This window comes from Dasypus novemcinctus, chromosome 16 (assembly GCF_030445035.2).
Source record: "Dasypus novemcinctus isolate mDasNov1 chromosome 16, mDasNov1.1.hap2, whole genome shotgun sequence".
In the NCBI taxonomy this organism is placed as follows: domain Eukaryota; kingdom Metazoa; phylum Chordata; class Mammalia; order Cingulata; family Dasypodidae; genus Dasypus; species Dasypus novemcinctus.
Genome location: NC_080688.1, coordinates 38889504 through 38916108, shown reverse-complemented (window position 1 = coordinate 38916108; position 26605 = coordinate 38889504). Strand labels below are relative to the sequence as shown.

General features: G+C 43.8%; 1 protein-coding gene across 5 annotated transcripts in view; it reads left to right on the top strand.

Moving 5' to 3' along the window:
• Positions 1 to 26605, top strand: part of TMEM241 (transmembrane protein 241) — a 140070-nt gene that overhangs the window by 26069 nt on the left and 87396 nt on the right. For all 5 annotated transcript variants that reach the window (XM_058277548.2, XM_058277545.2, XM_058277550.2 and 2 more), the window contains one exon: positions 19805 to 19886. In XM_058277548.2, the coding sequence (XP_058133531.1) occupies positions 19805 to 19886 (82 nt within the window). The remainder of the gene's footprint in view (positions 1 to 19804; positions 19887 to 26605) is intronic.

The window sequence follows — 26605 nt, the reverse complement described above, 5'->3', positions numbered from 1 at the left end:
CTGAAATCGAGATGAAAATTCTCCCTTATGACTGCTGAAATCATCACTTCTCCTTTTAAAGCTTTCAGCAGATTGGATGAGCTTCTCTCCTGGTTGAAGGCAGGCTCCTCAGTAGATATATAGGTGCAGTCATCAGTAGATGCCTTCAACTTACTGATGATTTAAGTGCATGAGCTATGCTTCAGGAACCATCAGGCCCGTGCTTGCTTGATCAAACTGGACATCATATCCTGGCCAAGTTGACACATGAACTTAACCGTCCCCGCTTGTTGACTTGGCAGCCAGACACATCTTCTTACACCATATTTAATCTCTAAATAAAACAGTAACCAATATTTGAGTATTGCCTAACAATACTCAACCATCCTGTGTACAACTGGAAGCACACTAAACTCTCTCCAGAATAGGGTGCGAGTCCTTGGGTAATATTCACTCTTAAACCTCATGTCCTATAACTTAAATGTTGTGACATGAAGCAAATACAATTTCTGTCATATGATAAGGGGATAAGATAGAGAAGAAAACAAAGATGTTTGTTTTGTGTATATATACAGATATACTCATAGCAAAACAAGGAATATATATTCATAATCATTGTAGTCCTTGTTTAGTAACTGGTGATGTGGTTGTAGTTTGCTTTTATTACTGCCTTCTTCTACTACGCCTTCCATGTTCCCATTACTCTCAGCAAGCACCTTAACTGGACATGGTTCTTTGCCTGATGGGATGACCCACCCCTTCATTCCTGAAGTTTCTGGGCCATTGTTAGTCCTGCCTGGATTGGTTGTTGCAGTTTTCCATTAACTTCCATCACAGGGCATGCTAGGACTAAGAGATGCGCTAGGGGCTTTCCTGTATTCCAGGCAAACTCTTCTTTACCTCCATTGTGTAGGTGTAGTCCTCTTTCCCCTTGATAGAAGCAGTCAGCCCAGCCAGTGCAGTAATTTCCTTCTTTGCCTGTTGATTCAGAGTCATGAGGAGCCCAAAGTGGCCGGGTGACCATCTAAATTTCCAGTCCAGTGGAGTCATTGTTGTGTCTTCTGGTAGAAGCTCTCCTTCTTTTGGAACTAACATCTGTAGGCAGTAGAACTTAAGACTGTAGGGACAGGAAACAAAAATTGTCCTAGACAATCACTATGGGAAATAATGAATGGTATCATTCCCATTTCCAAATCTTGATTCTTGGACCTGTGAATGCTGGCTGTGGGAGAAAAAGCACCCATAGGATGGATACAGATTTAGAGTATATTCGCCTCTTAAAGAACGTTGCTGCAGCCCTGCAATGTATTTGTTAATCAGTTGGTGCTGTAATTGAGTCTTCAAAACGCATTCCACAGTTCTATCAGTCCACTGCTTCAGGACAATGGGGTACATGTTAAGACCAGTGAATTCCATGAACATGTGCCCATTCCTGCACATCATTTGCTGTGAACTGGGTTCCTTGATCAGAAACAATGCTATGTAGAATACCATGACAGTGTCTAAGACATGGTAGTTTTAGCAGAAGCATTGTATGCAGGGAAGGCAAACCCATATGCAGAGTATGTGTTTGTTTCAGATGGAACAAAATACTGCCCTTTCCATGATGGAAGTGGTCCTATGTAATCAACCTGATCACCTTCAGGAAATGGTGCCATATCAGGGACTCTTGATCTCTGCTTCTGGCAGATTCGGCACTTGGCAGTGACTGTAACCAGTTGGCCTTGGTGAGTGGAAATCCATGTTGCTGAGCTCATGCATAACCTCCATTCCTGCCACCATGTCCATTTTGTTAATGAGCCCATTGGGCAATGACAGGAGTGGCTAGGGAAAGAGGCTGATAGATATCCACAGAACAGGTCACCTTATCCACTTGATTATTAAAAATCTTCCTCTGCTGAAGACAACCTCTGGTGAGCCTTCACATGGCACACAAGTATCTTCATGTTTTTTGCACACTCAGAAAGGTCTATCCACATACTTCTCCCCCTGACCTTTTTGTCTTCAATTTTCCAGTCATGTTCCTTCCAAGTTCTTGACCATGCAGTCAAGCCATTGGTGATAGCCCATGAATCAATGTACAAACACACATCTGACCATTTCTCCTTACACAACAAAGTGAACAAGCAGTGCACTGCTTGAAGTTCTGTCCTTCACCACTGTTCTTCTGGGATGTCCCCAAAAGGGGCTATCATGCTATAACTCTTCACTTTTGGGTAGTACCTGTATATTGTATAGAACTGTCTGTAAACCAGGCCTGAGTTTCCTCTTTCTCAGTCAACTGATTGTAAGGGACTCCCCAAGAGGCCATAGCTCTGGACTGAGAAAGAGAAGATAAAGTGGCAGGAATGGGGGCCATGGCATTTGGGCTACTTCTTCATGTGACTTGTGCCTTCAGAGTTTCCTCAAGACCTCTTGCTTATATACCACTTTCATTTTACGGTGAAGAGCTGCTATGCATGCCTAACTATATGGCTTAGTGGATCAGACAACACCCAGTTCATTATATGCAACTCAGGTCCCATAGTAACTTGGTGACTCATGGTTAAGGGTTCTGTTTCCACTAAGGACCAGTAACAGGCCAGAAGCTGTTTCTCAAAAGGAAGGTAGTTAACTGCACAGGATGGCAGAACTTTGCTCCAAAATCCTAAGGGTCTGCATTGTGATTTTGCTATAGGAGCCCACCAAAACCTCCAGAAGGCATCTTTATTTGCCATGGAAACTTCCAGCACCATTGGATCTGCCGGATCATGGATCATATGACCTAAGTGATAGTGCAGCTTGCATAGCAGCCTGGACCTGTCGCAGAGCCTCCTCTTGTTCTTTCCCCAATCAAAACTAACAGCTTTTCTGGTTGTTTGGTAAATGGGCTAGAGTAGCACACACAAATGAAGAATATGTTGTTTCCAAATTCCAAAGAGGTCAACTAGGCATTGTGCCTCTTTTTTGGTTATAGAAGCGTCCAGTTACAACAGCTTATCCTTCATCTTAGAAGGGATATTTTCCTGTTCCCCATATCCCTGGACATCTAGAAATTTCAGTGAGGTGGGAAGACCCTGAATTTTTGTTGAATATATCTGCTGTTCTCTGACACACAAATGTTCTACCAGTAGGTCTAGAGAAGTTGCTACTTCTTGCTTACTAGATCCAATCAACATGATCATATCAATGTAATGAACCAATGTGATGTAGTGTGGAAGGAAGAGAGGATCAAGTTCCCTGCCGACAATATTATGACATAGGGCTGGAGAGTTGATATATCCCTGAGGCAGGACAGTGAGGGTATATTGCTGGTCTTGCCAGCTGAAAGGAAACCATTTCTGGCAGTCCTTACTAACAACAATTGAGAAAAAAAGCATTTGCCAGATCAATAGCAGGACACTGGCTATCGGTGAATGTGTTGATTTGCTCAAGCAATGATACCATATTGGGAACAGCAGCTATAATTGGAGTCATCGCCTGGTTAAGTTTACAATTACCCACTGTCATCCTCCAAGAGCCATCTGTTTTCTGCACAGGCCAAATAGAGTTGAATGGGGATGTGGTGGGAATCACCACCCCCACATCCTTGAAGTCCTTGATCATCATCTTGGCAATCCCTCCAGGAATGCTGTATTCCTTTTTATTTACTATTTTGCTAGGTAGAGGCAATTCTAGTGCTTCCACTTGGCCTTTCCTGCTACAGTAACCCTCACGCCACAAGTCAGGGAAACAATGTTGATTCTTTTTTCTTTTTGGTTTCCTTTTTTTATTAAGCCCCCAAATTCTGGGAAGCCCCCAAATTTCTTTTTTTTTTAAACCCCCAAATTCTGGAAAACATCAGAGAAACATAAATGTTGTTCTGTACACTTTGTAAAGCAAGAAATAAACTTGCACGGCCACCACCCAGGGACTGCCCTAAACTGCTTCTGTTCTACCCAGCAGGCATGGCTTTGAACTTCCAATGGGGGCTGCACATTAAGGTCCACAGCTTCCCATGCATGTGCTCCTGGGGGGCTGGGCTGGGGCTTCAAGGCACTGTGTCCCCTGCTGCTTCAGCCTGAGAAGTCAGAGAACCATTCTGCCAGTTGCTGAGTATGTCTATTCCAATATGCATTCTGGAACTGGAGGAATAACCACAGAATGAGTTAGGTGACCCACTGGGGACCCACTGTGAGATGGACCTAGGCTAAAACTCTATCAATCACCTAACCTCCATAAGCCCCAACTCTGGTCGACCACAGTGACATTTTGGGTGTCCTGGAAGTAATGTCATTCCTGAACCAGTGTTCAATAATCCCTAAAATGTTTGATCACTTCCTTTTCTCCACTGCACAGTTAGAGACTGTAGGTCTCTTTGTAGAAGGTTGGAAGGAAGATTAACAGTATAAATTTTTGGCAGTGTAGCAGGGTCTTTTCCCAAGGGGACCTTGGTCAAGCATCTGGGTGTTGACCAAGCAGCAGACTCACCCTCCAAGAGTGTTGGGGTGATTGTCACACCTTACCCAATCTTTGGGTTAGAGTCTTAACCCCCCTAGTACAGCAATGTGAAGACAGGCTCAACCCTCTAAGAGCAATGAGTCGAGCACCTGGCCTTCCCTAATCCATGGAGGACAGGTCCACCCCTCTCAGACCTGTGGGGTGCTGACCTTAACTGCCCTAATCCTTGGGGAATGTGGTCTACCCTCTCTGTACCCTGGGTGACAAAACTCTCCCAGAACATTGGGTGGGAACATCCACTCTCTTCAACTACTGGTGCAAACTCACCCTCTCCATACACATGAGTGGGGTTCTTCTCTTGGCCCAAGGTGATGTCTTAATTCCAGATCTCAGCTTCCATGGTTTTCCTCTTAAAGCTGTTTCTCCTTCAATCTCTCTTTTTCATGTCCCTTTTAGTCCAAGCTGACAGTGGTTTTGTTCATACAGCTCTCTCAAAAACCTTGTTGGTTTAGTATGCGAGAAGCAGGAGTCCAAGCCATCAGACAATAAGAGTTTCCACAAGTCTTTCTGAGATAACTGCATTTTCAATCCTGATTTACAAGTTCCAAGTTTAGTTAAGTCCTCCAGTGGGCCACTTTCATCTGGGAACTTGATTTCCAGAGGCTTGGAATTTCCAGAATTAGTTTCTGTTTTCTTTGTGCCTGACAGTTCGGTCCTCAGTATATCTCTCCATCTAGCATTTTGCTGTAAGTTACACGTAGAAGTCAAGCCACATTCTCTGGGTTTACTTTGGAAATTTCTTCAGCTAAATGCCCAGGCTCGCCATTTTCAAATTCTGCCTCCCATAAAACACCAGGAGTTAATCTTGCTAAGTTCTCTGTGACTTTAAAACATAGATTGCCTTTCCTCCAGTTTCCAATAATAGTTTCATCATTTACTTCTAAGGCATCATAAAAAATCTCTTTAGCATCCATATTGCTATCAACAGTCTCTTCAAAGCACTGCAGGTTTTTTCTTCGAAGCCTCTCACAATTCCTCCAAAAAATACTCCTTACCCACTTATAAAACCATTCCAGTATTCTGGTAATTGCAAAAGCTCTACCCTATTCTTGGTACCAAATTCTGTATTAGTCAGCCAAAGGGGTGCTGATGCAAAATACCAGAAATTGGTTGGTTTTTATAAAGGGTATTTATTTGGAGTAGGAGCTTACAGATACCAGGCCATAAAGCATAAGTTACTTCTCTCACCAAAGTCTATTTTCATGTGTTAGAGCAAGATGGCTGCCAATGTCTGTGAGGGTTCAGGCTTCCTGGGTTCCTCCCTTCCAAGATCTTGCTTCTCTCTGGGTTCAGGATTCTTCTTTTCCCAGGGCTTGCTTCTTCCTGGGCTCAGTGTTCCTCTCTTCCTGTGGTTGGCTTCTCTTTCCTCTGTGAGCTTACTTTCTGGGGCTGCAGTTTAAGGCTTCAGCATCAAACTCAGCATCAAAACTCCAACATCAAAAACTCCAACTCCGTCCTTTGCCATGTCTTTTATCTGTTAGTCCTCACCCACCAAGGAGTGGGGACTCAACACCCCAATTAAAGCCCTAATCATAACTTAATCACACCCAGGTACAGACCAGATTACAAACATAATCCAGTATCTATTTTTGGAATTCATAACCATATCAAACTGCTACACTGATTGAATCTCTTTACTTCCATTTCTTCTTGAATCAGTGTAGGTAGTTTGTAAGTTTCTAGGAATTTATTCATTTCATCTATGTGATCTAATTTATTTCTATATAGTTATCATAGTAGCCTTTTATAGTCCTTTGTATTTCAGTGGGATCAGTAGAAATGTCCCCTTTTCATTTATGATTTTAGTTATATATGTCCTTCCTTTTTTTGTTCATCAATCTAGCTAAAGGTTTTTCAATGTTATTAATCTTTTCAAGGAACTAGCAATGGTGATTCTTTCTGTTCTTTTTTTAAGTTCTCTATTTCATTTATCTCTAATCTTTGTTTTTTTCTTCTGCTTGCTTTAGACTTAGTTTATGCTGCTTGCTTTAGACTCAGTTTATGCTTCTTTTTCTATTTCTTCCAATTTTGAGGTTAGATCTCATATTTGAAGTCTTTTTTTTTTTTTTAATTTCTTTACCTTCTCATCCCATTGTTGTCTGCACTTGGTCTTCTCTCTGAGGATTTTGGGATGGCGATGCCCACTCCACCTCTAAGAGGGGGCTTAGATCCTGTGGGGCAGATGAATGGAACTATCTTGCTTACAGTTGCAGATTCTCTCTGTTCCATGGGATGGTCACTGTCCATCATCATCATCTTGTTAGTTGTCCTGGATGAGTCCAGTGAACTAGAGAGTAAGTGTTGTAACTCTGTTGAGATTCAGGTCCCAGCTGGTGCTTGGATAGATGAAAGATATAAGTCTCTTGGACAAGCACCTATCAAATATAGTACTAACTAATAGAAGGCGCAGAAGAACCATGTGTAGGGAAACCACAACTGAGTCCAACTCTGTCACACTGGGGAGTATAAATTCCAAAGTAGGACCCACTGGCGGGTAACAAACTTCTGAGCTGTCTGCCCGTAGTGTCTGGATGTCTCTGCTATTTGAGGCAGTGTTCACTTTGGCAGTCAATGAGCTCCTGCTGAGACGTGTATAAGTGTGACCTCTGGAATGACCTCCCAACTCAGTTTGAAGTCTCTTAGCCATATAAACTCATTTGTCTTACCCTTTCTCCCTTTTGGTCATGGTCTTTTTCCAGTTGCATTGCTAGTTGGAGCTTAGCATTAATCCCTTGGTGCCAGGGAGGCTCATCCCCAGGACTCATGTCCCATGCTGGGGAAGGCAACGCATTTATATGCCATTAAGTTCGGCTTAAAGAGAGAGGCCACATTTGAGCAAACAGGGAGGATCTCAAGAGGTAACTCTTAGACACCCTATAATACTAGGCTAAGTTTCAATTTAAAAAGTAAAGGTTCATAAGTACATTCATCAATATTGAGGGCCTGTCAATGGTCCATCCTCCTTCACTGGTCACTGCCCCTGTACTTGGGGGATTCTTACTGCCCTGTTAGAGAATGTGGCAGAGCTCCCCAGGATGGGAATTCAATATTCTTTGGTTATTGTGTGAATCTCCACCCACCATGACAATGCCCCATGAACACTTGGACACATTCATATGCCTTATAGGTGTGCTCCAGGTGAACCTCCTCCCATGCATCCCCATCACTGATACCCTGCACCAATGATCCTCCCTTGCCACAGTTATAACTGTTTTGTGATGCAAAACTTCTTCAAAATGGAGCTAAGAAAAGAACTACTATTAATAAGAAAATGAAATAATGGTAGTCTTAAAACTAATGAATAAAATGTAAATTTTAAAAATTGGAATAATAAAAAGTAATTAAAATACGCAATTTAAAAATTTGACATTATGTCTTTCATCACTGTAAAATATGTTATCTTATATGTACAGTGACATTTCTTCTGTTTATTCCTCCAGTGTCTTATTTTTTTCATTTTGTCTTCAGAGAAGCTTTAGACATATGAAAAGATGCTCAACATCACTAGCTATTAGGGAAATGCAAATCAAAACTACGAGATACCATCTTACACCCATTAGACTGGCTGCCATTAAAAAAACAGAAGACTACAAGTGTTGGAGAGAATGTGGAGGAATGGGAACCCTCATCCAGCAATCCCACAGCTGGGTATATACCCAGAAGAAATGAAAGCAGGGACATGGACAGATGTATGCACACTCATGTTCATGGCGGCATTATTTATGATTGCCAAAAGCTGAAAACAACCCAAATGTCCATCAACAGATGAATGGATAAGCAAATTGTGGTATATACATACAATGGAATATAATTCAGCTGTAAGAAGGAATGCAGTATTAACACATGGGATAACATGGAGAGTCTTGAAGACTTTATTTTGAGTGAAGGAAGCCAGGTACTGAAGGACAAATAGTACCTGTCTCACTGATACGAATTAAGCAAATTGAGCAGACTCACAGAACTAGAGTGTAGAAGCTAGGTTTACAGGAGACAGAAAGGGAGAAGGTTGTGAGCCAATGCCTATGATAAGGTGGAAGTGTGTAGTTGTGCAGTAGATGGGCATGGCAGTGGTACAGTGATACTACTGGGTTAGGTGGTACTGGTTAGTGAGGGGGTAGGGTGGGGAGGGAGGGATGGTCTCTCCATGGAACTGGGGAAGAGGGTTGAGGGAGGGACCAGGTGAGCACTGGGGATTTGCAAGTATGTGGTGGAAACTACAATGTTGGGAATGTTCTTTTGGCAATATGGTGGGGAGGGTTACTGATTTAGGGTGTTGAATGTGGGGCCATTCAGACACAGAGCACCTGAGGCAGGCTTCTAGGGAGTGTGTGAGTATTCATCTTGTCATAGTATGCTGTATCAGTGGGTGGAGGCCCAAATAATAAGCAAGAAGGAGTTGGACTTCCATCCTGGGGAGTCTTGCTATGTTCTCAGATAGAGGGGCAGGAGTCTCTCGAGAGCATAGGCAATGCCAAATAGGGGAGGACAGGCCAGTACATCAAGCCCTCAATTTTTTACAACTATGAATCTTGTTCTTCAAGGAGTGAAAGTTGGTAGTTGCCATGGGTCCTGAGGGGAGAGGGAGGGAGGAATAGAATAGGTGGAACATGGGACATTTTGGGGGCAATGGAAGTGTTTTACATGATCTTGCAATGATGGATACAGGACATGTTAAATTTCATCAAAATTTCTAAAAGTGTATGGTCCAAAATATAAACCATAATGTAAATCATTGACCATGGTTAGTAGCAATGTTTCAATATTTATCCATCTATTGTAACAAATGTACCATCCACATCTAAAATGTTATTAGTAGGGTAATGGGGAAAAGGGGGAGGGAGGATGTTGGGTATATGGGAATCCCCTATATTCTGTATGTGACTTTTCTGTAATCTAAAGCTTCTCTGTTTTTGTTTTGTTTTTTGTTTTTGTTTTGTTTTGTTTTTTTATTTTATTCCCCTCCCCTCCCCCGGTTGTCTGTTTTCTGTGTCTTTTTGCTGCGTCTTGTTTCTTTGTCCGCTTCTGTTGTCGTCAGTGGAACGGGAAGTGTGGGCGGCGCCATTCCTCGGCAGGCTGCACTTTCCTTCGCGCTGGGCGGCTCTCCTTACAGGTGCTCTCCTTGCGCGTGGGGCTCCCCGACGCGGGGGACACCCCTGTGCGGCACAGCACTCCTTGCGCGCATCAACACTGCGCATGGGTCAGCTCCACACAGGTCAAGGAGGCCCGGGGTTTGAACTGTGGACCTCCCATGTGGTAGACGGATGCCCAAACCACTGGGCCAAAGTCCGTTTTCCCTTTTTTGTTGTTTTTAATGTATTTTTTATTTTCAAATGATACTTGGATTACATAAAATGTTACATAAAAAATATTAGATATTTCCATATGCCCCACTTCCCACACCTTTCTCCCTTCCCCACATTAACAACTTCTTTCATTAGTGTGGGACATTCATTGCAATTGATGAACACATTTTGGAACATTGCTACTAAGCATGGTTTATAGTTTACATTGTAGTTTATATTCTCTCCCACTCAATTCTGTAGGTTATGGCAGACAATATAACGACCCGTATCTGTCATTGCAATGTCATTCAGGGCAGTTCCAAGTCCTGAAAATGCCCCCATATTACACCTCTTTGCCCCTCTCCCTGACTTTAGCACCTCCAGTGGCCACTGTCTCCACATCAATGATATAATTTCTTCCACTGCTAGAATGACAATAACTCTACAGTAGAATACCAGTAAGTCCACTCTAGTCCCTATTTTATTCCCCAGTCTTGAGGATTCTGGAATGGTGATGTTAATTCCACCTCTATTTGAGAGAGGTATTCCATCCCACATGGCTGATAGATGGAACTCTCTTCCTTGTAGTTGTAGACTCTCTTGGTTCCTTGGTGTGGTGGCTGTCCAACCTCCTCTCCTTGTTAGTTGTCCTGGGTGAGTCCAATGAACTGGAGAGTAGGTGTTGCAACTCCACTGAGGCTTAGGGCCTACCTGGCACATGGACAGCCCAGAGATTCAAGTCTCTTGGATGTACACCTACCAACACCAGCACCAACTATAAGTTCAAATAAGGGGGATAGAAGAGGCATGTGTAGAGAAGTCATATCTGAGTCCAACTCTGTCACACAAGGGAGCACAAACTCTAAAGTATGGCCCACTGGTGAGGCACCAACCTCCAGAGCTATCTGCCATGACTGTAGGACCTGGGTGTCTCCAGAGCCCTCAGGAGCCCCACTATTTGGGGTAGTATCTACTTTGGCAATCAATCAGATCCTGCTGAGATGTGCATAAGTGTTACCTTTAGGAAGATCTCCGGATTCATATTGAAGTCTCTTAGCCAAATAAACTCATTTGTCTTTGCCCTTTCCCCCTTTTATTCAAGGCCTTTTTCTTGTTGCATTGCTCATTGGTGTTTGGTAGTAATCCCTCAGTGCCAGGGAGGCTTATTCCTGGGCATCATGCCCCTTGGTGCCAGGGAGGCTCATCCCTGGAAGGTAATCCATTTATATGCTGAGTTTGGCTCAGAGAGAGGTCATATTTGAGCAACAGGGAGGCTCTCAGGAGGTAACTCTTAGGCACTTTTCAACACTAGGCTATGTTGAAACTTCAAGAACAAAGACTTATAAGGATAGTTCTAAATATCAAGGGCCTATCAATGGACACTAGTCATTGTCTCTGTACTTCAGTGATTGTTTATGTTCCATTAGAGAATGTGGCAGAGCTCGCCAGGATGGGTGTTCAGTATTCTATCAGTTGTTGTGTGAATCTCTACCCACTGTGGCAATGTCCCATGAACACTTGAACACATTTATATACCTTATATGTATGTACAAGTGAACTTCCTCCTATTTATCCCCCATCACAGACTCCACACACCAATGATCCTCCTCTGCCATAGTTGTAACCCTTCTGTGATCCAAAACTTCTTCAAGAATGAAGCCCAGAATATCACCAAATACAATTATTAGGAAAATGAAATAATAATGATAGGTTTGAACATAATAAATAAAATACATAATAATTTAGAAAAACTAAAACTAAAAAGTAAAAAAAATTAGGGTATTAAAAAATAATGAAAAATATTAAAAAAATTTTTTTTGATGTTTTGCCTTTCATCACTGTAATATCTGCTGTCCTGTATGTACGGTGGGATTTTCTTCCATTTCTTCCCCAGTGTCTTAATTTTCATTTTGTCTTCAAAGAAGTTTTAGGTCACAATAAAGTCATACAGAACACACACAGAATATAGGGGACTCTCATACACCCAATATCCACTCCCCTTTACCCCCTCCTATATCAATAACCTTTTCACATGTGGATGGTACATTTGCCATAACTGGTGTTCAAACATTGAACCATAGCTCCCAACCATGGTCAGTGGTTCACATTATGGTTTATACTTTAGACCATATACTTTTATAATGTTTTTCATGAAATTTAATATGTCCTGTATCCATCTTGGCAAGATCATGCAGAATACTTCCAATGCCCTCTAAATACTCCCTCTTCCATCTATTCTATTCCTCCCTCCCCCTCCCCTCAGGGCCTGCAGCAACCTCCAGGCTTCACTCCTTGAATGACAGGATTCATAGATACTTGCAGAAACACACTAGTCTGTCCTCCCCTTTTAGGAACCACCCATGCTCTCAAGAGATACCTTCCCCTCTGTGTGAGAACATATCAGGCCTCCCCAGGATGGGAGTCCAACTCCTTCCCACTCATTATGTAGTTCTCTACCCACTGATACAACACACTATGACAAAATAATCACTTGCACATTCTCTACAAGACTGCCCCAGGTGCACCCTGTCCCAAATGCACCCCCTCCCAATACCCTAAACCAGTAACACTTCCATGTCATATTGCCAAGAGAGCTTTTTTCAATATTGTTGTTTCAACCACATACCAATCCCAGTGTTCACCTGCTCCCTCCTCCAGCCCTCCCTCCAGTTCCGTGGACCGTCCAACCCATTCTCCCCACCCTACCCCTGTCAAGCTTGCACTGCCCAACCCAATGTATTCCTATACCCCTGTCATATCCCTTCACTGCACAACTACTCACTTCTACTTTATCATAGATTTCCCCCATATGGATGTTGGCTCATAACCTTCTTCTCCCTTTCTATTTCCTATAAATCTATCTTCCAGACTCTAGCTCTCTGGGTCAGCTCAATATGCTTAATTCATATCAGAGCTGCCATGTAATATTTGTTCTTCAATGCCTGGCTTGGTTCGCTCAACGCAAGGTTCTCAAGAGTCATACATGTTATCCCATGTGTTAGTACTGTATTCCTTCTTACAGCTGAGTAATATTCCATTGTATGTATATACCACATTTTGTTTATCCATTCATCAGTTGATGGCATTTGGGTTCAGCTCTTGGCAATAGTGAATAATGGTGCTATGAAAATTGATGTGCATATATCTGTGTCTTTGCTTTCAATTCTTCTGGGTATATACCCAGCTGTGGAATTGCTGGGTCGTATGGCAGATCTATAATTAGCTTCCTGAGGAACAGCCAAACTGTCCTCCACAATGGCTGTACCATTCTACACTCCCACCAGCAGTGGGTAAGTGTTCTCTTTCCTCCACATCCTCTCCAATATTTGTCCTGATTTTTTTTAATAGCCGCCAGTCTAATGGGTATAAGATGATAGCTCATCATAGTTTTGATTTGCATTTCCCTGATAACTAGTGATGTTGAGCATCTTTTCATGTGCCTTTTAGCCATTTGTATTTCTTCTTTGAAAAAGTATCTATTCAAATCACTTGTCCATTTTTCAAATGGGTTCTCTTTTTATTTTCAAGGTGTAGGATTTCTTTATATATGCTGAATATTAGGCCCCCATCACATATACAGTTACCAAATATTTGCTGCCCTTTCACTTTCTTGACAAATTCCTTTGAAGCGCAAAAGTTTTTAATTTTGAGAAGGTCCCATTTATCTATTTTTTCTTTTGTTGCTTGTGTTTTGGGTGTAAAGTTCATAAAACCAATTCCTCATACAACATTCTGTAGATGCTTCCCTACATTATCTTTCAAAATATTTATGGTCTTGGCTCTTATATTGAGATCTTTGATCCATCTTGAGTTAATGTTTGTATAATGTGTGAGATGGTGTTCCTCTCTGGTTCTTTGGGTATGGATATCCAGTTCTCCAAGCACCATTTGTTGACGAGACCATTCTCTTCCAATTGAAGGGGCATGGTGTCCTTGTCAAATATCGGTTGACTGAATATGCGAGGATCTATATCAGAACTCTCAGTTCAGTTCCACTGGTCAGTATGTATGTCCTTGTGCCAGTGCCATGCACTTTTAACCACTGTAGCTTCGTAGTATGTTTTAACATCACGTAATGTGATTCCTCCTATTTAATTTTTCTTTTCAGTATGTTTTTGGTTATTTGGGGCCTCTTGCCCTCCCAAATAAATTTGATAGTTAGCTTTTCCAAATCAATGAAAAATGCTGTGGTAATTTTTATTGGGATTGAGTTATATGTATAAATCAGTTTGGGTAGGATAGACATCTTTTTTTTTTTAGTTTTTATTTTTTTAAGATTTATTTATTTATTTATTTCTCTCCCCTTCCCCCCCACCCCAGTTGTCTGTTCTCTGTGTCTATTTGCTGCATCTTCTTTGTCCACCTCTGTTGTCGTCAGCGGCACCGGAATCTGTGTTTCTTTTTGTTGCGTTGTCTTGTTGTGTCAGCTCTCTGTGTGTGTGGTACCATTCCTGGGCAGCTGTACTTACTTTCGCGCTGGGCAGCTCTCCTTACGGGGCGCACTCCTTGTGCGTGGGGCTCCCCTACGCAGGGGCACCCCTGCGTGGCATGGCACTCCTTGCGCGCATCAGCACTGCGCATGGGCCAGCTGCACTTACTTTCGCGCTGGGCAGCTCTCCTTACGGGGCGCACTCCTTGTGCGCGGGGCTCCCCTACGCAGGGGCACCCCTGCGTGGCATGGCACTCCTTGCGCGCATCAGCACTGCGCATGGGCCAGCTGCACATGGGTCAAGGAGGCCCGGGGTTTGAACTGCGGACTCCCATGTGGTAGACGGATGCCCTAACCACTGGGCCAAGTCCGCCACCAGGATAGATATCTTAATAGTGTTAAATCTTCCTATCTATGAACAGGGAATATTCTTCCATTTATTTAAGTCTTTGATTTTCCTTAACAGTGTTTTATTGTTTTCTGCATACAAGTCATTTACATATTTAGTTAAATTTATTCTTAGGTATTTGATTCTTTTAATTGCTATTGTAAATGGGATTTTTTTCTTGATTTCCTCCTCAGATTGTTCATTATTGGTATACAGAAATTCTACAGATTTTTGAATATTCATCTTATAGCCTGCCACTTTACTGAACTCATTTATTAGCTAGAAGCTTTGTTGTAGATTTCTCAGAGTTTTTGAGGTATAGGATCATGTCATCTGCAAATAGTGAAATTTTTACTTTTTCCTCTCTCTTTTGTATGCCTTTTTAAAATTTTTTTCTTACCTAAATGCTCGAGCAAGTACTTGTAACACAATGTTAAATAAGACCTGTGACAGTGGGCATCCTTGTCTTGTTCCAAATCTTGGAAAGCTTTTAGGATTTCACCACTGAATATGTTAGCTGTGGGATTTTCATATATACTCTTTATCATGTTGATGAAGTTTCCTTTTATTCTATCTTTTGAAGTGTTTTTATCAGACACTGTACATTTTAATGTATTTTAAAATGTTAACTCTGGGATTTGTTTCCTGAGATATCTGTTTCTTAAATTTGTAAGAATTGAGTGCCAGGAGCTAACAAAACCAAGTAAATCTAAGCAAAAAAATACCTTTCACCTTCTTTGCAAATTGGTTTTTTTAAAAAATATATTTTTTATTTATTTTTAAAAGATGCATAAGATCACACAACATGTTATCTTAAAAAAATATGGCAGATTCCCATATGCCCCACTCCCCCCCCACTTTTCCCACATCAACAACTTCTTTCATTAGTGTGGTACATTCATTGCATTTGAAAATGCCCACACACCGTATCTCTTCTTCCCTCTCCCTACCATCAGCAGCTACTGTAGCCACTTTCTCCACATCAGTGCTATAATTTTTTCCATTACTTGTCACAATAGTTCTATAGTAGAATATCAGTAAGTCCACTCTAATCCATTCTCTATTCCTCTATCCTGTGGACCCTGGGATGGTGACGTCCACTCCACCTCTACATCAAGAGGGGGCTTAGATTCCACATGGACGATGGATGCAGTTCTCCTGCTTCCAGGCGTGTTCTGAACCCACTTTGAGGCTTTCCCTGATCCAGCTACTTTATATTGCTCTACCTTCAACCTCACCTGGAAGTATTTTTTTGACGCTTGTAGTGTGTCTTTATTTGATCATCTATAGATGAGTCCATATCTCTAGAAAGCAGACAGCAAAACAGAATTAGAGTTACAAAATTTAGTGGGGTAAATGCCTGTGAAAGGAAAGAGAGCAGGAGCAGTGGGAGAACCTCCAGACAGCCCTGCAGGCCTCACACCTGTGAAAGAAGGTGGGGCAAGAAGGAGGAGGAGGAGAAGGGTGAGGAGGAGCTCCATTCTGTTACCAGAGAAATCTTTTCAAATGTAGATCAGATTATATTATATCTTCGCTACCCCTAAGTTTGCTCCTCCATCTGCTCAAGCTACACTTGCCTTCCCCCACCTTCCTCCTGTCACAGGGCCTTTGCACATGCTGTATTTATGTCTGGAATGTTGTGTCCTTTCCGCTGCTCTGTGCCCTGTACCCAGCTTAACTTTGGATCTCACTTCTAATACCATTTATTTGGGGTAACTTTTCCTACATTCTCTGACTAGGTCAGATGCCCTTAAGGTGTAGCATTATCCTTTCTAATCTCCTTGTAACATCTATCAGGGTAATAATTGTACATTTATTGATATGAATGAAATAAACGTGGTTCCTACCTTTATAAAACTTACAGTGTATTGGAGGAGGGAAGATAAGAATATATGCAGAAGCTCTCTTATCTGACACAGTGGCACAGATAAATGGAGGGTTAATTGAAAGTCAGATAAAATGGGGAATGAATCTATTTATTTTCATTTAAGATGAGTAATCATGCATTATTTGTCATTCTTTTGGTGTTGGCGAAGGCCTTTTTCTTTGCCTGTGGATTGTTGACGACCATTCCCCTCAGGCGTTTGTTTTCTTTCATAAACTTTGTTTACCATATACTCTATGATTTTCAGTTGGAGTATAGGCTTGACAGTGGAGAGAACTTTGAAGCAATATGAATGCAGAGTTCGTCTTGATTTTTAATTATTTCTTTCCCCCTTAACCTCTTACACTTGCCTTGCCCACACCTGTTCTGACAGTGACTGGTATATACACCTGTCCTGAATAGCAGCTAGAGATTTGGGTTGGTGTGTGGAGGGAGTGTGGGAGGGTCAAGAACGGATGTGGCTCAAGCAATGGAGCTCCCGCCTACCACATGGGAGGGCCCAAGTTCGGTTCCTGGTGCTTCCTAAAGAAGATGAGCAAACAGCAAGCTGATACGACGGGCAGGTGTGACAGACTGATACAACAAGATGACACAACAAGAGGCATGAGGAAAACATAATGAGAGACACAGCAAAGCAGGGAGTGGAGGTGGCTCAAGCGATTAGGTGCCTCCTTCCCATACTGGAAGTCCCAGGTTAAATTCCCGGTGCCTGCTAAAAAGACCGCACACAGCAAATGGAAACGAGGGAGTGGGGAGAAATAAATAAAATAAATCTTTAAAAAAAAAAAAAGGGCCACCAACTGCATCTCATGCAGGTGTCTGAAGTTCTACCACTTGAAGGTCCATCTTGACTGTATAGCCAGTAGAGCAGCTTTGGGGAGCGCGAGCACCAGAACTGCCTGACCCGGGGCATGGGCTCACATTGGGAGCTCCCACGGCTGCCCAACAGCATTTCCCAGACATCCCTTGGGTCCAGCTAGACCTGCGGATATTTTTTCTAGTTAAAATCCTTTCTTTGTATTTTAGGGTAGAAGGTTAAGATACAAGATGTTCCCAAGAAACTTTTTCCCCCATCCACTGGCCACTCAGACTCGGAGCACATCCCTCGGCAGGAGTTTGTTTATTTTAAGAGAGGATGGACCACAAGGGCCTCACTGCCCTTACATTGCAAGCCCGTCCTCCCCGTCCGCGCTCTGCCTGCATTGTGGTGCCAAGCTTCCCTCCAGTACCTGCCAGCCTGAGCGCCTGCATCCTCCCCCGTGCGAGCTCAGCGTCTAAGGTGGGAGCCTTTTCTCAGAAGAGTGGAACTGGCTGGTGGACCTCCTGATGCACTGGAGTGGAGGACGCCTTCCTTCTTTCTCTGCTCACCCCTGGCTGGGCTCACAGACATCTGTAACGCGACAGGACTGGTGGTAACAGGAGGAGTCCTCAGATAGTTAGCTGCTTGGGTGGCCACCAGAGCAAAATCTTGTGTTAGCGGCTTACCTATTTATAAGTGTCTCCCATTAGGCTATGCATTCCTTGAGGGCGAAGTATAAAGGCGTGGCTAAGAGCTCTGGCTTTATTTGCCATAGCTAAAGGTTGGAGACAACCCAGGGCCCCTGGTCAGATGATGGATGGGTAAACAAAATGTGGTCTCTACATACAATAGGATATTATCCCTCCTTAAAAAGGAATCACGTTCTGTTGCATGGTACAATGCGGATGAACCTTGAAAACAATAACTCTAGGTGAAATAAGCCAGACACAAAAGGACAAGTATTGTACTAGTCCTCTCATATGAAATGCCTAGAGTAAGCAAATTCTTAGAGCCAGAAAGCAGATTGGAAGTTACCAGGGACTGGGAGGCGTGGGGAATGGGCATGGGGAGTTACCCTTTAATGGGTAAGTACAGAGTTTTGGTTTGGGGTGATATAAAAGTTTTGGTAATGGATGGTGGTAATAGTAGCACAGCATTGTGAGAGTGTTAATAACTGAATTACACACTGAAAAATAGTTAAAATGGGAAATTTTCTGTTATATTCGCTACCACAATTTAAAGGAAAAAAAACTAGGGCTTTAGATTCACATAGGACCTGAATTCAGATTCCCACTTTGTCATTTACCAGCAGTTCTGACCACAGCAAATGACTTAAAATCTTTGTGCCTCAGTTTCCTCATCTATACAATGGAGATAATAGTACCTTTTTCATAAGATCGTTGTCCAGATTTTAAAAAGATAAGGCATAGAAACCATGTAGCACAGATGTTAACTGCTGGTGCTCCGATGAATAATTCTTGTGTTCTCAGCACTTTGCAAGTTGCTCTAAGTAGTTGCAGAATACGTTTTTACTATGCAGCAAATCAGGTCTGAAGTCCTTACCAGTGACTGGAAGTATTTTAATGTTAGGTTTGCTGGGAAGTTGTACAAAAGCAGGTTTGATCATGGATAGAGTACCCGTCCGTGCTAATAAAACTAACAAAGACCATTTATTGAGCCGGCACCATTCCAGGAGAGCAATTCATTGAGTTAGCTGGAATTAAGATGTTATATCCTGCTGGAATGGTTTCATTTATTTATATCCATTATTAGAATAACTGTTAGGAACTTGACTTAATGGTCCAAATGTATTTGTAACTGATGAGGGAAGCTAGTTACAACCTCAGTGATACACACTGTATGTAAAACTGAGATTTTGCTCTTCTCAAAAGAGAACAAGATTCAAAATGAAAAACGGTTCTTGGGGTGGCATCTAATGGAATGCAAGAAACATGCCCTTCAGAAGTCCTTGAAGATTCCTTGAACCAATATTCTTGCAGTGCCAGGTTAACAGTTGAAGACGTCACCACATGGCCATCCAACTGAAGTTCTGACACTCTATAAAATTCTGTCCTTCGACACTGTGGTTCCTTTTGTTGTGTATTTCACGGAGCTGTTTGATCTGTTGCCTGGGTAAAATACCCTCTTTTTATTGTTAATAATTGGACCACAGATTCAAAACGTCTGGCCTACTTAAAATCCAGAGAGTAGCGTTCATTACACTTAGGGAAAAAAAGACATATCTGTTTGTTCTCTTTTCCATCGTGCCCCCAGGCTTTTTCAGTTTCCAGCTCATTGATGTCCAATTTGCAGGCTGGGGAAGGGTGGGCAGTCGGCAGGATTCCCGTGCGGGGAGGGGGATGGCCTTGCCTGCCTGCGTGGTTCTTTCAGTGGCTAAGGACCACGTCACAGTTAAGCAATCACTCTGTGATTGTTAGCATCCTGCTGCTTTGCTCGGTGCATCTGAAGGGTCACCTCCACCCAGCGAGGTTGGTTTTTTTGTTTTGTCTTGTCTTTTTTACATAGTATGGTAAAAGTACGATGGCTTTTCCCCTCTTTCCAGATCTGACGTCTCGGTGTGGCTTCCTGCTTCGGCGCTCTTTGTGGGTGTGATCTACGCCGGCTCCAGAGCGTTGTCCAGACTGGTAAGGGTTAGAGGGTTTGGGAGACGCTGCCTCACTCCTCGCCCACTTTGCCTTGTAACTTACTGAGCCTTGGAACAATGGGGTGCAAAGTATCAGCTTTAATAATGATCAAAGGAGATCGGAGAACAGGTCTTGGACCTGAAGCCGACATGGGGCCTTTTACTCCCTCTTGGTGAATTGAAGATAACCAGATAACAAGGAAGGGCCAACTTGTTCCCCAAGACGCAGAAGCACTGAGATGCAGGAATGGAGAGCAGCGGCGTTTGGAGCCAGCCACAGACAGGCGCTGCCCAGCGGCTTCCCCGGGGGCGCGGGCATGTGGGCAGGGCCGGCGCTGCTGGAGCGCGGCTGTCCCCGGCCGCGAGGGAGGCTCAGCCTGCTCCTTCCCACCTCCTGTAACTGCCCGTGGGTAGCATAGCCTGGCGGGTGCTGGGCTCCGTCGTGTACCTGGGGTGCCTGGCAGACTCTTGACCCTTGGTCCACGGACTGTGCATTAAATGGGCTGTCTGTTCTGGCCTGCCAGGCCTTCAGCCCAGGACGGGGCCCCTCAGACGCAGACACTGTGAAGAGCAAAGCTGCTTCCAGGTACATTATACGAAACTCCAAAACGCTGCTATTTTGCCATCAAAAAAGAATCCATTAATATCAGTAATGACTGAAGGAGTTTAAAAATCAGAAACAGGGAAGCGGACTTGGCCCAATGGATAGGGTGTCTGCCTACCACATGGGAGGTCCCCGGTTCAAACCCTGGGCCTCCTTGACCCGTGTGGAGCTGGCCCATGCGCAGTGCTGATGTGCTCAAGGAGTGCTGTGCCACACAGGGGTGTCCCCCGCGTACGCGCAAGGAGTGTGCCCCATAAGGAGAGCCGCCCAGCGCGAAAGAAAGTGCAGCCTGTCCAGGAATGGCGCCGCCCACACGGAGAGCTGACGCAGCAAGATGACGCAACAAAAAGAAACACAGATTCCCGGTGCTGCTGATAAGGATAGAAGCAGTCACAGAAGAACACACAGCGAATGGACACACAGAGCAGACAACTGGGGGTGGGGGGGAAGGGGAGAGAAATAAATAAATCTTAAAAAAATAAAAGTAAAAAAATAAAAATCAGGAACATAGGAAACCAGGATGTACCAATGACTAATTCCAGATTAGCATACAGAGAGGATCTTTTTAGTTTCCCCCTCTGCTGTATGTATGTCTCCCTTTTCCTACTGTGAAAACCCCGGCCCCTAGCAATTTACTGACTGATTTGCTCAAACCTAAATTCACACAAAATAATTTCAGTATTGTTCTGTCCATATCACCACAAAACCAAACAAGTACAACATTTCTTGAAAATTCCTTAGATTGATACAGAATGTTATCCTCAAAAGTTTCTTAGTTTTTTTCCTTTTTGAATGGTTCTCTTGCCTATTTGTTAAACTTGTTTCTGTTTATATTTAATTAAAAGTTTTACATAAAAAAAAAAAATCAGGAATAGCATTAGTACATCCCATGCTTCTCCCCAACCTGTACCTTGACCTTGAGACCTTGAACTGCTTTTGTCTGTGGGAAAATGGTTGCATTCTGACTTTTGGAAAAATGTAGCATTTGCACAGCAACTTTTGTCTCTTTATATAAAGTTTATTGTTAACATTGGGCCCTTCGATTTCATGTAAAAAGCAGTAAAAACAAACACACCATCAAAATCCACCTATCTGGGTAACAATATCCCTGTTAGGACAGCGGCCCCAAAGTTGCAAAACAGCAGTTGAGAATGTAATTTTTAAATTAAATCATCATTTTTCTTTCATGATTCATAAGCTTGCATAGATGGGATGATGTGTACAATGGGCAAAAAACGTCCTGGGTGGGCCTGAAAAATGACCCACAGCACATGTTGGTATCCAGCCCAGAAATGGAGGCTTTCCCGGGCGTTTGGCTGCCTCTTCTTGGTTCTGCCAGGCTCCTGCTAGTCTGCTGCCTCACCCCCTTGCAGAGGGCACTTCGCTCCTATTGTATAGAGTATAGGATTTTTTGGAAAATAATATGTCAATCAAAGGTTTTTCAATTTTATCTAGATTCTGGATCATTATAGATGCCAGAATTTTGAAGTTTGAATGAGCAAGGCATTGTGCTAATAATAGATGTATTTTCTTTGCTTGTACAGTGTTTTCTCATATGTTGCTGGTGATTTCCTTGTTTCTTCTTATATGATTCTCAGATCACCAGAGAGGTGATGGCCAAGGCACTCGCTGCTCACCTGACAGAGGTGTGGGGAGTCCCAGTTAACCTGCCTCTGGGCCCAGAGGGTGGTAGCTCTTCCAGCCCCTCACGTTTTGCCTTTCCAGATTCATCTCTTTAGGACCAAGAAGGCGGGTGGATTTCAGAATGAGTCTGGGGAAGACTCATTCTGCCTAACTGCAGACTCTTTTGATTGCCAGGGTTGGAAAGCTCACAAACAGGTCTATGCCAAAGGGAAGCTTACTGGTTCACACACCTGAAGAGTCGCAGGGTGGATTCCTTCTTCAGGCAGGGCTTGATCCAAAGGCTCCAATGCCATACTCAATCCAGTTTTTCTCTCTCTGTCTCTCAGCTCTGCTCTCTGTGCCATTTCACAGCCAGGCTCTCCCCTCATGGGTGTGCTAACTCCAGGCTCATGGCCTCCCAATTTTTAAGTCTAGTGGAAAGAGACTGTCTTCTTGGTAGCTCTTGCCTGAGTCCAGGCTTCACGCTGATAGGGCTCGGCCTGGGCCATTGCCCATCCCTGATCGGAAAACCAGCAGGGTGTGGGGGTGGTTCGTGATGACTGCCCCAGATCCTGGCTGTCCTGAACAACTTACTGTGGCCGGAGAGACCGCGAGCACCCGTATCCCGTAGATTGAGCGACGGCGTGGCAGGTCCTCTGTACTGGGGGGCTTTTCCAGAAAGGGAAAAGGAGGTGAGGGGTGGCGCAGCACCTTCTCAGCAGTCCATCGTAAGTGTCAGTCTAGTACGCTGTTGGGAAGGTGGCCAGGTCTGCAACCTCAAAGACCGCTTCTCAAAGAGAGGCCTCACCGGGCCGTAAGCTGTCACCGCAAGAGATGCACGTCGGCACTGAGCACACTGTTTTGGTGAGCCGAATTTTTTATTTTTTAACAAGACTTTTTGAAGAAGGAAGCAGTGCATTCTGGTGCGAGGCCCATACCTTCTCCAGGCCCTGCACTTTGAGGAGCTTTGACCTAGAGTCTTCTTTACCAGATGAAAAGAAGTCATGGCAGCCCAAACTCTGAACAAAAGGAAACCACCCCAAACCAAACATGCCAGCTGAGAGTGGGAGGAGGAGGGGAAGGAGACCCATTATTGTTTTGTAGAGAAATATCTTGACCCAGCAGCTTTTCTTTTCATTTGGGAGTTATTTGTTTTCATAGAGTTGCTTAAAAATTAATAGAATGGATCAAACCCAAGGCCCTTGGACACTTTGCGCTGGATAGAAAACAGGCATCGATGTGCTGGTGCCAAGCTGTCAGTTTAATGAATCTAGGAGGAACTGGGGGAAGTGCTCTGTTAAAATCCGTGGGTGTACTGTTACGGAGATTGCCTTGCTCTGACAGCCTTGAAGCTGTGTTCTCCGACGATGAGCAGCTCAGAAGAGGAAGCTGGTTTAACTCGGCAGGGGCACTGTGGGAAAAGCTCCTTATTGGTTTTTCCACCTGGCCCTCACAGTTGAATGATACGGAGGATTAAGGGAAAGGAGATTACTCTTGTAGCTATCTCTTCAGCAAGGATTTGTTAGGGATCTACTGCATCCTGGAGGCTTAAGGACAAATAAGACACGGTGCCTGGCCGGGAGGACCCTAAAGCAGGAGGTCAGCAGGGGACACACAACTCACCCCAGGAATAGCCGCCAAGACTTGTAGGCATTAGCACGTGCCGGCACTTTCTACCATCTGTCCTCATGAAGTGAGGTCGGACTTATTACTCCCATTTTCCAGATGAGGAAACTGAGACGTGAATTATTGGGTGAAGGTCGACAGTTACGAAATGTAAAAGCAGGGAGTCAAAATCCCAGTTCTGTCAGGTGATAAAAAAATTCATCTCCAAAGCGGAGATGAGTCCATCAGGATTGGCTGGGGAGGAGGGGAAGGAAAGGTTTAGCTGCTTTCCCAGCTACCAGGGCTGTTTTTGGCCTGCTTTGCTACGTCAGATGAGGTCACAGCGATGATGCCCCAGATGGCGTGCCAGTGTTTGGAGACGTACAACTTGGGTGGATCCTTATCATTCTTGCTACCTCAGTGTCTTTCCTGGCTGGCAACCTTCTCAGCTGTGCTGGTATGTCTAGAACACATGCCACTTCCTGCATAAGTGAGTGTGTGACTGAGAGGCCATCCAGGTGTTGCTTGTGTCTTGGCTGCTCAGACCTTGCTTAGGGCAGGCCCCTAACCTGCACATCTAGGTTAAGGCACTCTGCAGGGACTGGAGGTCTTTGGGCTTGGTCCTCCTTAACTGCTTGTTGGGCTGCTCTCTTTCATGAGCACAACTTTGACTTACCACGTTGGGAGTAGAGATTGGGTGGGGGCTAGTGGTCATGGAGATAATTAAACCCATGTGGAGGAAGTTTCTCAATTAAGCAAACGAGCTCCTTGGTCACCCTCTCCTTTGCTGGGCTCCAATACCGTTAATGGAACTTGGATCCTCAAAGGGAAAGATCCTCCCCTACTGTTTCCTGTTACTGCTGAGCAGACTCCAGCTAATTAGAGGCAGCTCTCCTTCTCTTTCAAGTTTTTTTTTTATCAGAGGTGATCAGAGTACTGCTGCAAGGTGCAGACTCAGTGGAAAAACCTGAAACTTCTTCTCTGCATTTTAGTTATCTTCTTGGTTCATCTAAACCCATAACCCTAGCAAATGGTTTAGTAAAGCTGGGCTGCAATAACAATCATTTTGAAGATGTATAAAGAGGAGGGAGTGATAATGTGTCCTCACTTGTCTCATTCAGAACTCCTCTGGGGTGATGTGTAATGGGCATATTTAACTTCACGGAATCCTGTTACCACCACTTGGGAAAAAAGGGCAAGAAAAACAGCAACTGACTGAGAGCAGTGAAATGCACGCGTTCAGGCCCCCAAGCTGAATCTGCATCCTAGGCCTTTCTTGTTCCCATGCCAGCATCTTACCAAGCTGCAGGAGCGTCTGGTGTTTGAAGGTATCTGTTTTTCCTACAGCAAGACGCCTAAACATAAGTCAACTGCTTTATCTGATGCTCTAATGAAGGACGGAGATGACCTCCAAGCTTGGTCCTGGAGATACCCTGGGAAAGAGGGGACTCTGGACCTCTGCCCACAAGGAGTTTGCCATCTAATGACAGAATAATACAATTAAAGTAAATAAACATTTACATTTATGCCACATGAATTAATGTATGTATGTGCTCATTTAAATGTGCATGTATGCATACTCACCTATTTCCAAAAGGTTATGTAAGGGAAGCGGACTTGGCCCAGTGGTTAGGGCGCCCATCTACCACATGGGAGGTCCGCGGTTCAAAACCCGGGCCTCCTTGACCCGTGTGCAGCTGGCCCATGCGCAGTGCTGATGCGTGCAAGGAGTGCCATGCCACACAGGGGTGTCCCCGTGTAGGGGAGCCCCATGCGCAAGGAGTGTGCCCCATAAGGAGAGTCGCCTAGCGCAAAAGAAAATGCAGCCTGCCCAGGAATGGCGCCGCACACACGGAGAGCTGACACCACAAGATGATACAACAAAAAGAAACACAGATTCCCATGCCACTGACAACAACAGAAGCGGGCAAAGATGAAGACGCAGAAAATAGACACAGAGAACAGACAACTGGGGAGGGGGTGGTGGGAGGTGAAGGGGAGAGAAATAAATCTTTTTAAAAAAAAAAAAAGGCTATGCGAGAGTCTATAAGAATAACTTTAGCAGTTTGATATAATTGATGAACTCCAAAAAGAAATACTGGATTATTCTTGTAATCTGATCAGTACCTGGGCATGACTGAGTTATGATTAGGGCGTAGATAAAAGGCATGGCAAAGGGCAGAGTTGAGGGTTCTTAATGTTGGAGTTTTGATGTTGGAGTTTGATGCTGAAGCCTGAAGCTGGAGCCCTGGAAAGTAAGCTCGCAGAGGAAACAGAAGCAAGCCCCAGGTGGGAAGGTACCTTAAGGCCAGAGTAGAGCAGGCCCCGGGAACATGGGCACCCAGGAGGCCTGGGCCCTCGTGCACGTTGGCAGCCATCCTACTCCAAATAGACTTTGGTGAGAAAAGTAGTTCATACTTTGTGGCCTGGGGTCTGTGGGCTCCTGCCCCAGATGAATACCTTTTATAAAAACCAACCAATTTCTGGTACTTTGCGTCAGTGCCCCTTTGGCTGACTAATCCAATAATTATGACTGAAAAAAAGACAAATTTTTTTGCAGATAGGATTTTAGAGGAAATCTAGGTAAAGGGTAATTGAAGTAGACCATAGAGAGAGTTAGCACATACAAACTGATGCTTTAACATCTTATCCAATAAAGAAATGAAGTACACTTTCTGCAGTCAAATTAAAAAGTTACAAGACTCTCAGTGCTTGTAAGAGAAAAGCAGAGTATGGCTCAAGAGAAACAAAATTCTTCCCAGCTCTCAGGCCTCAGGGGAAATCTTTCTGCGTCTTCATAAAAGGTAGACTGGATGACTTACTGGGGCACGGTTTTTAATAATACCCTTATAACAAAAAAAATCATAAGTTCATTTCTAGGCTTCTTG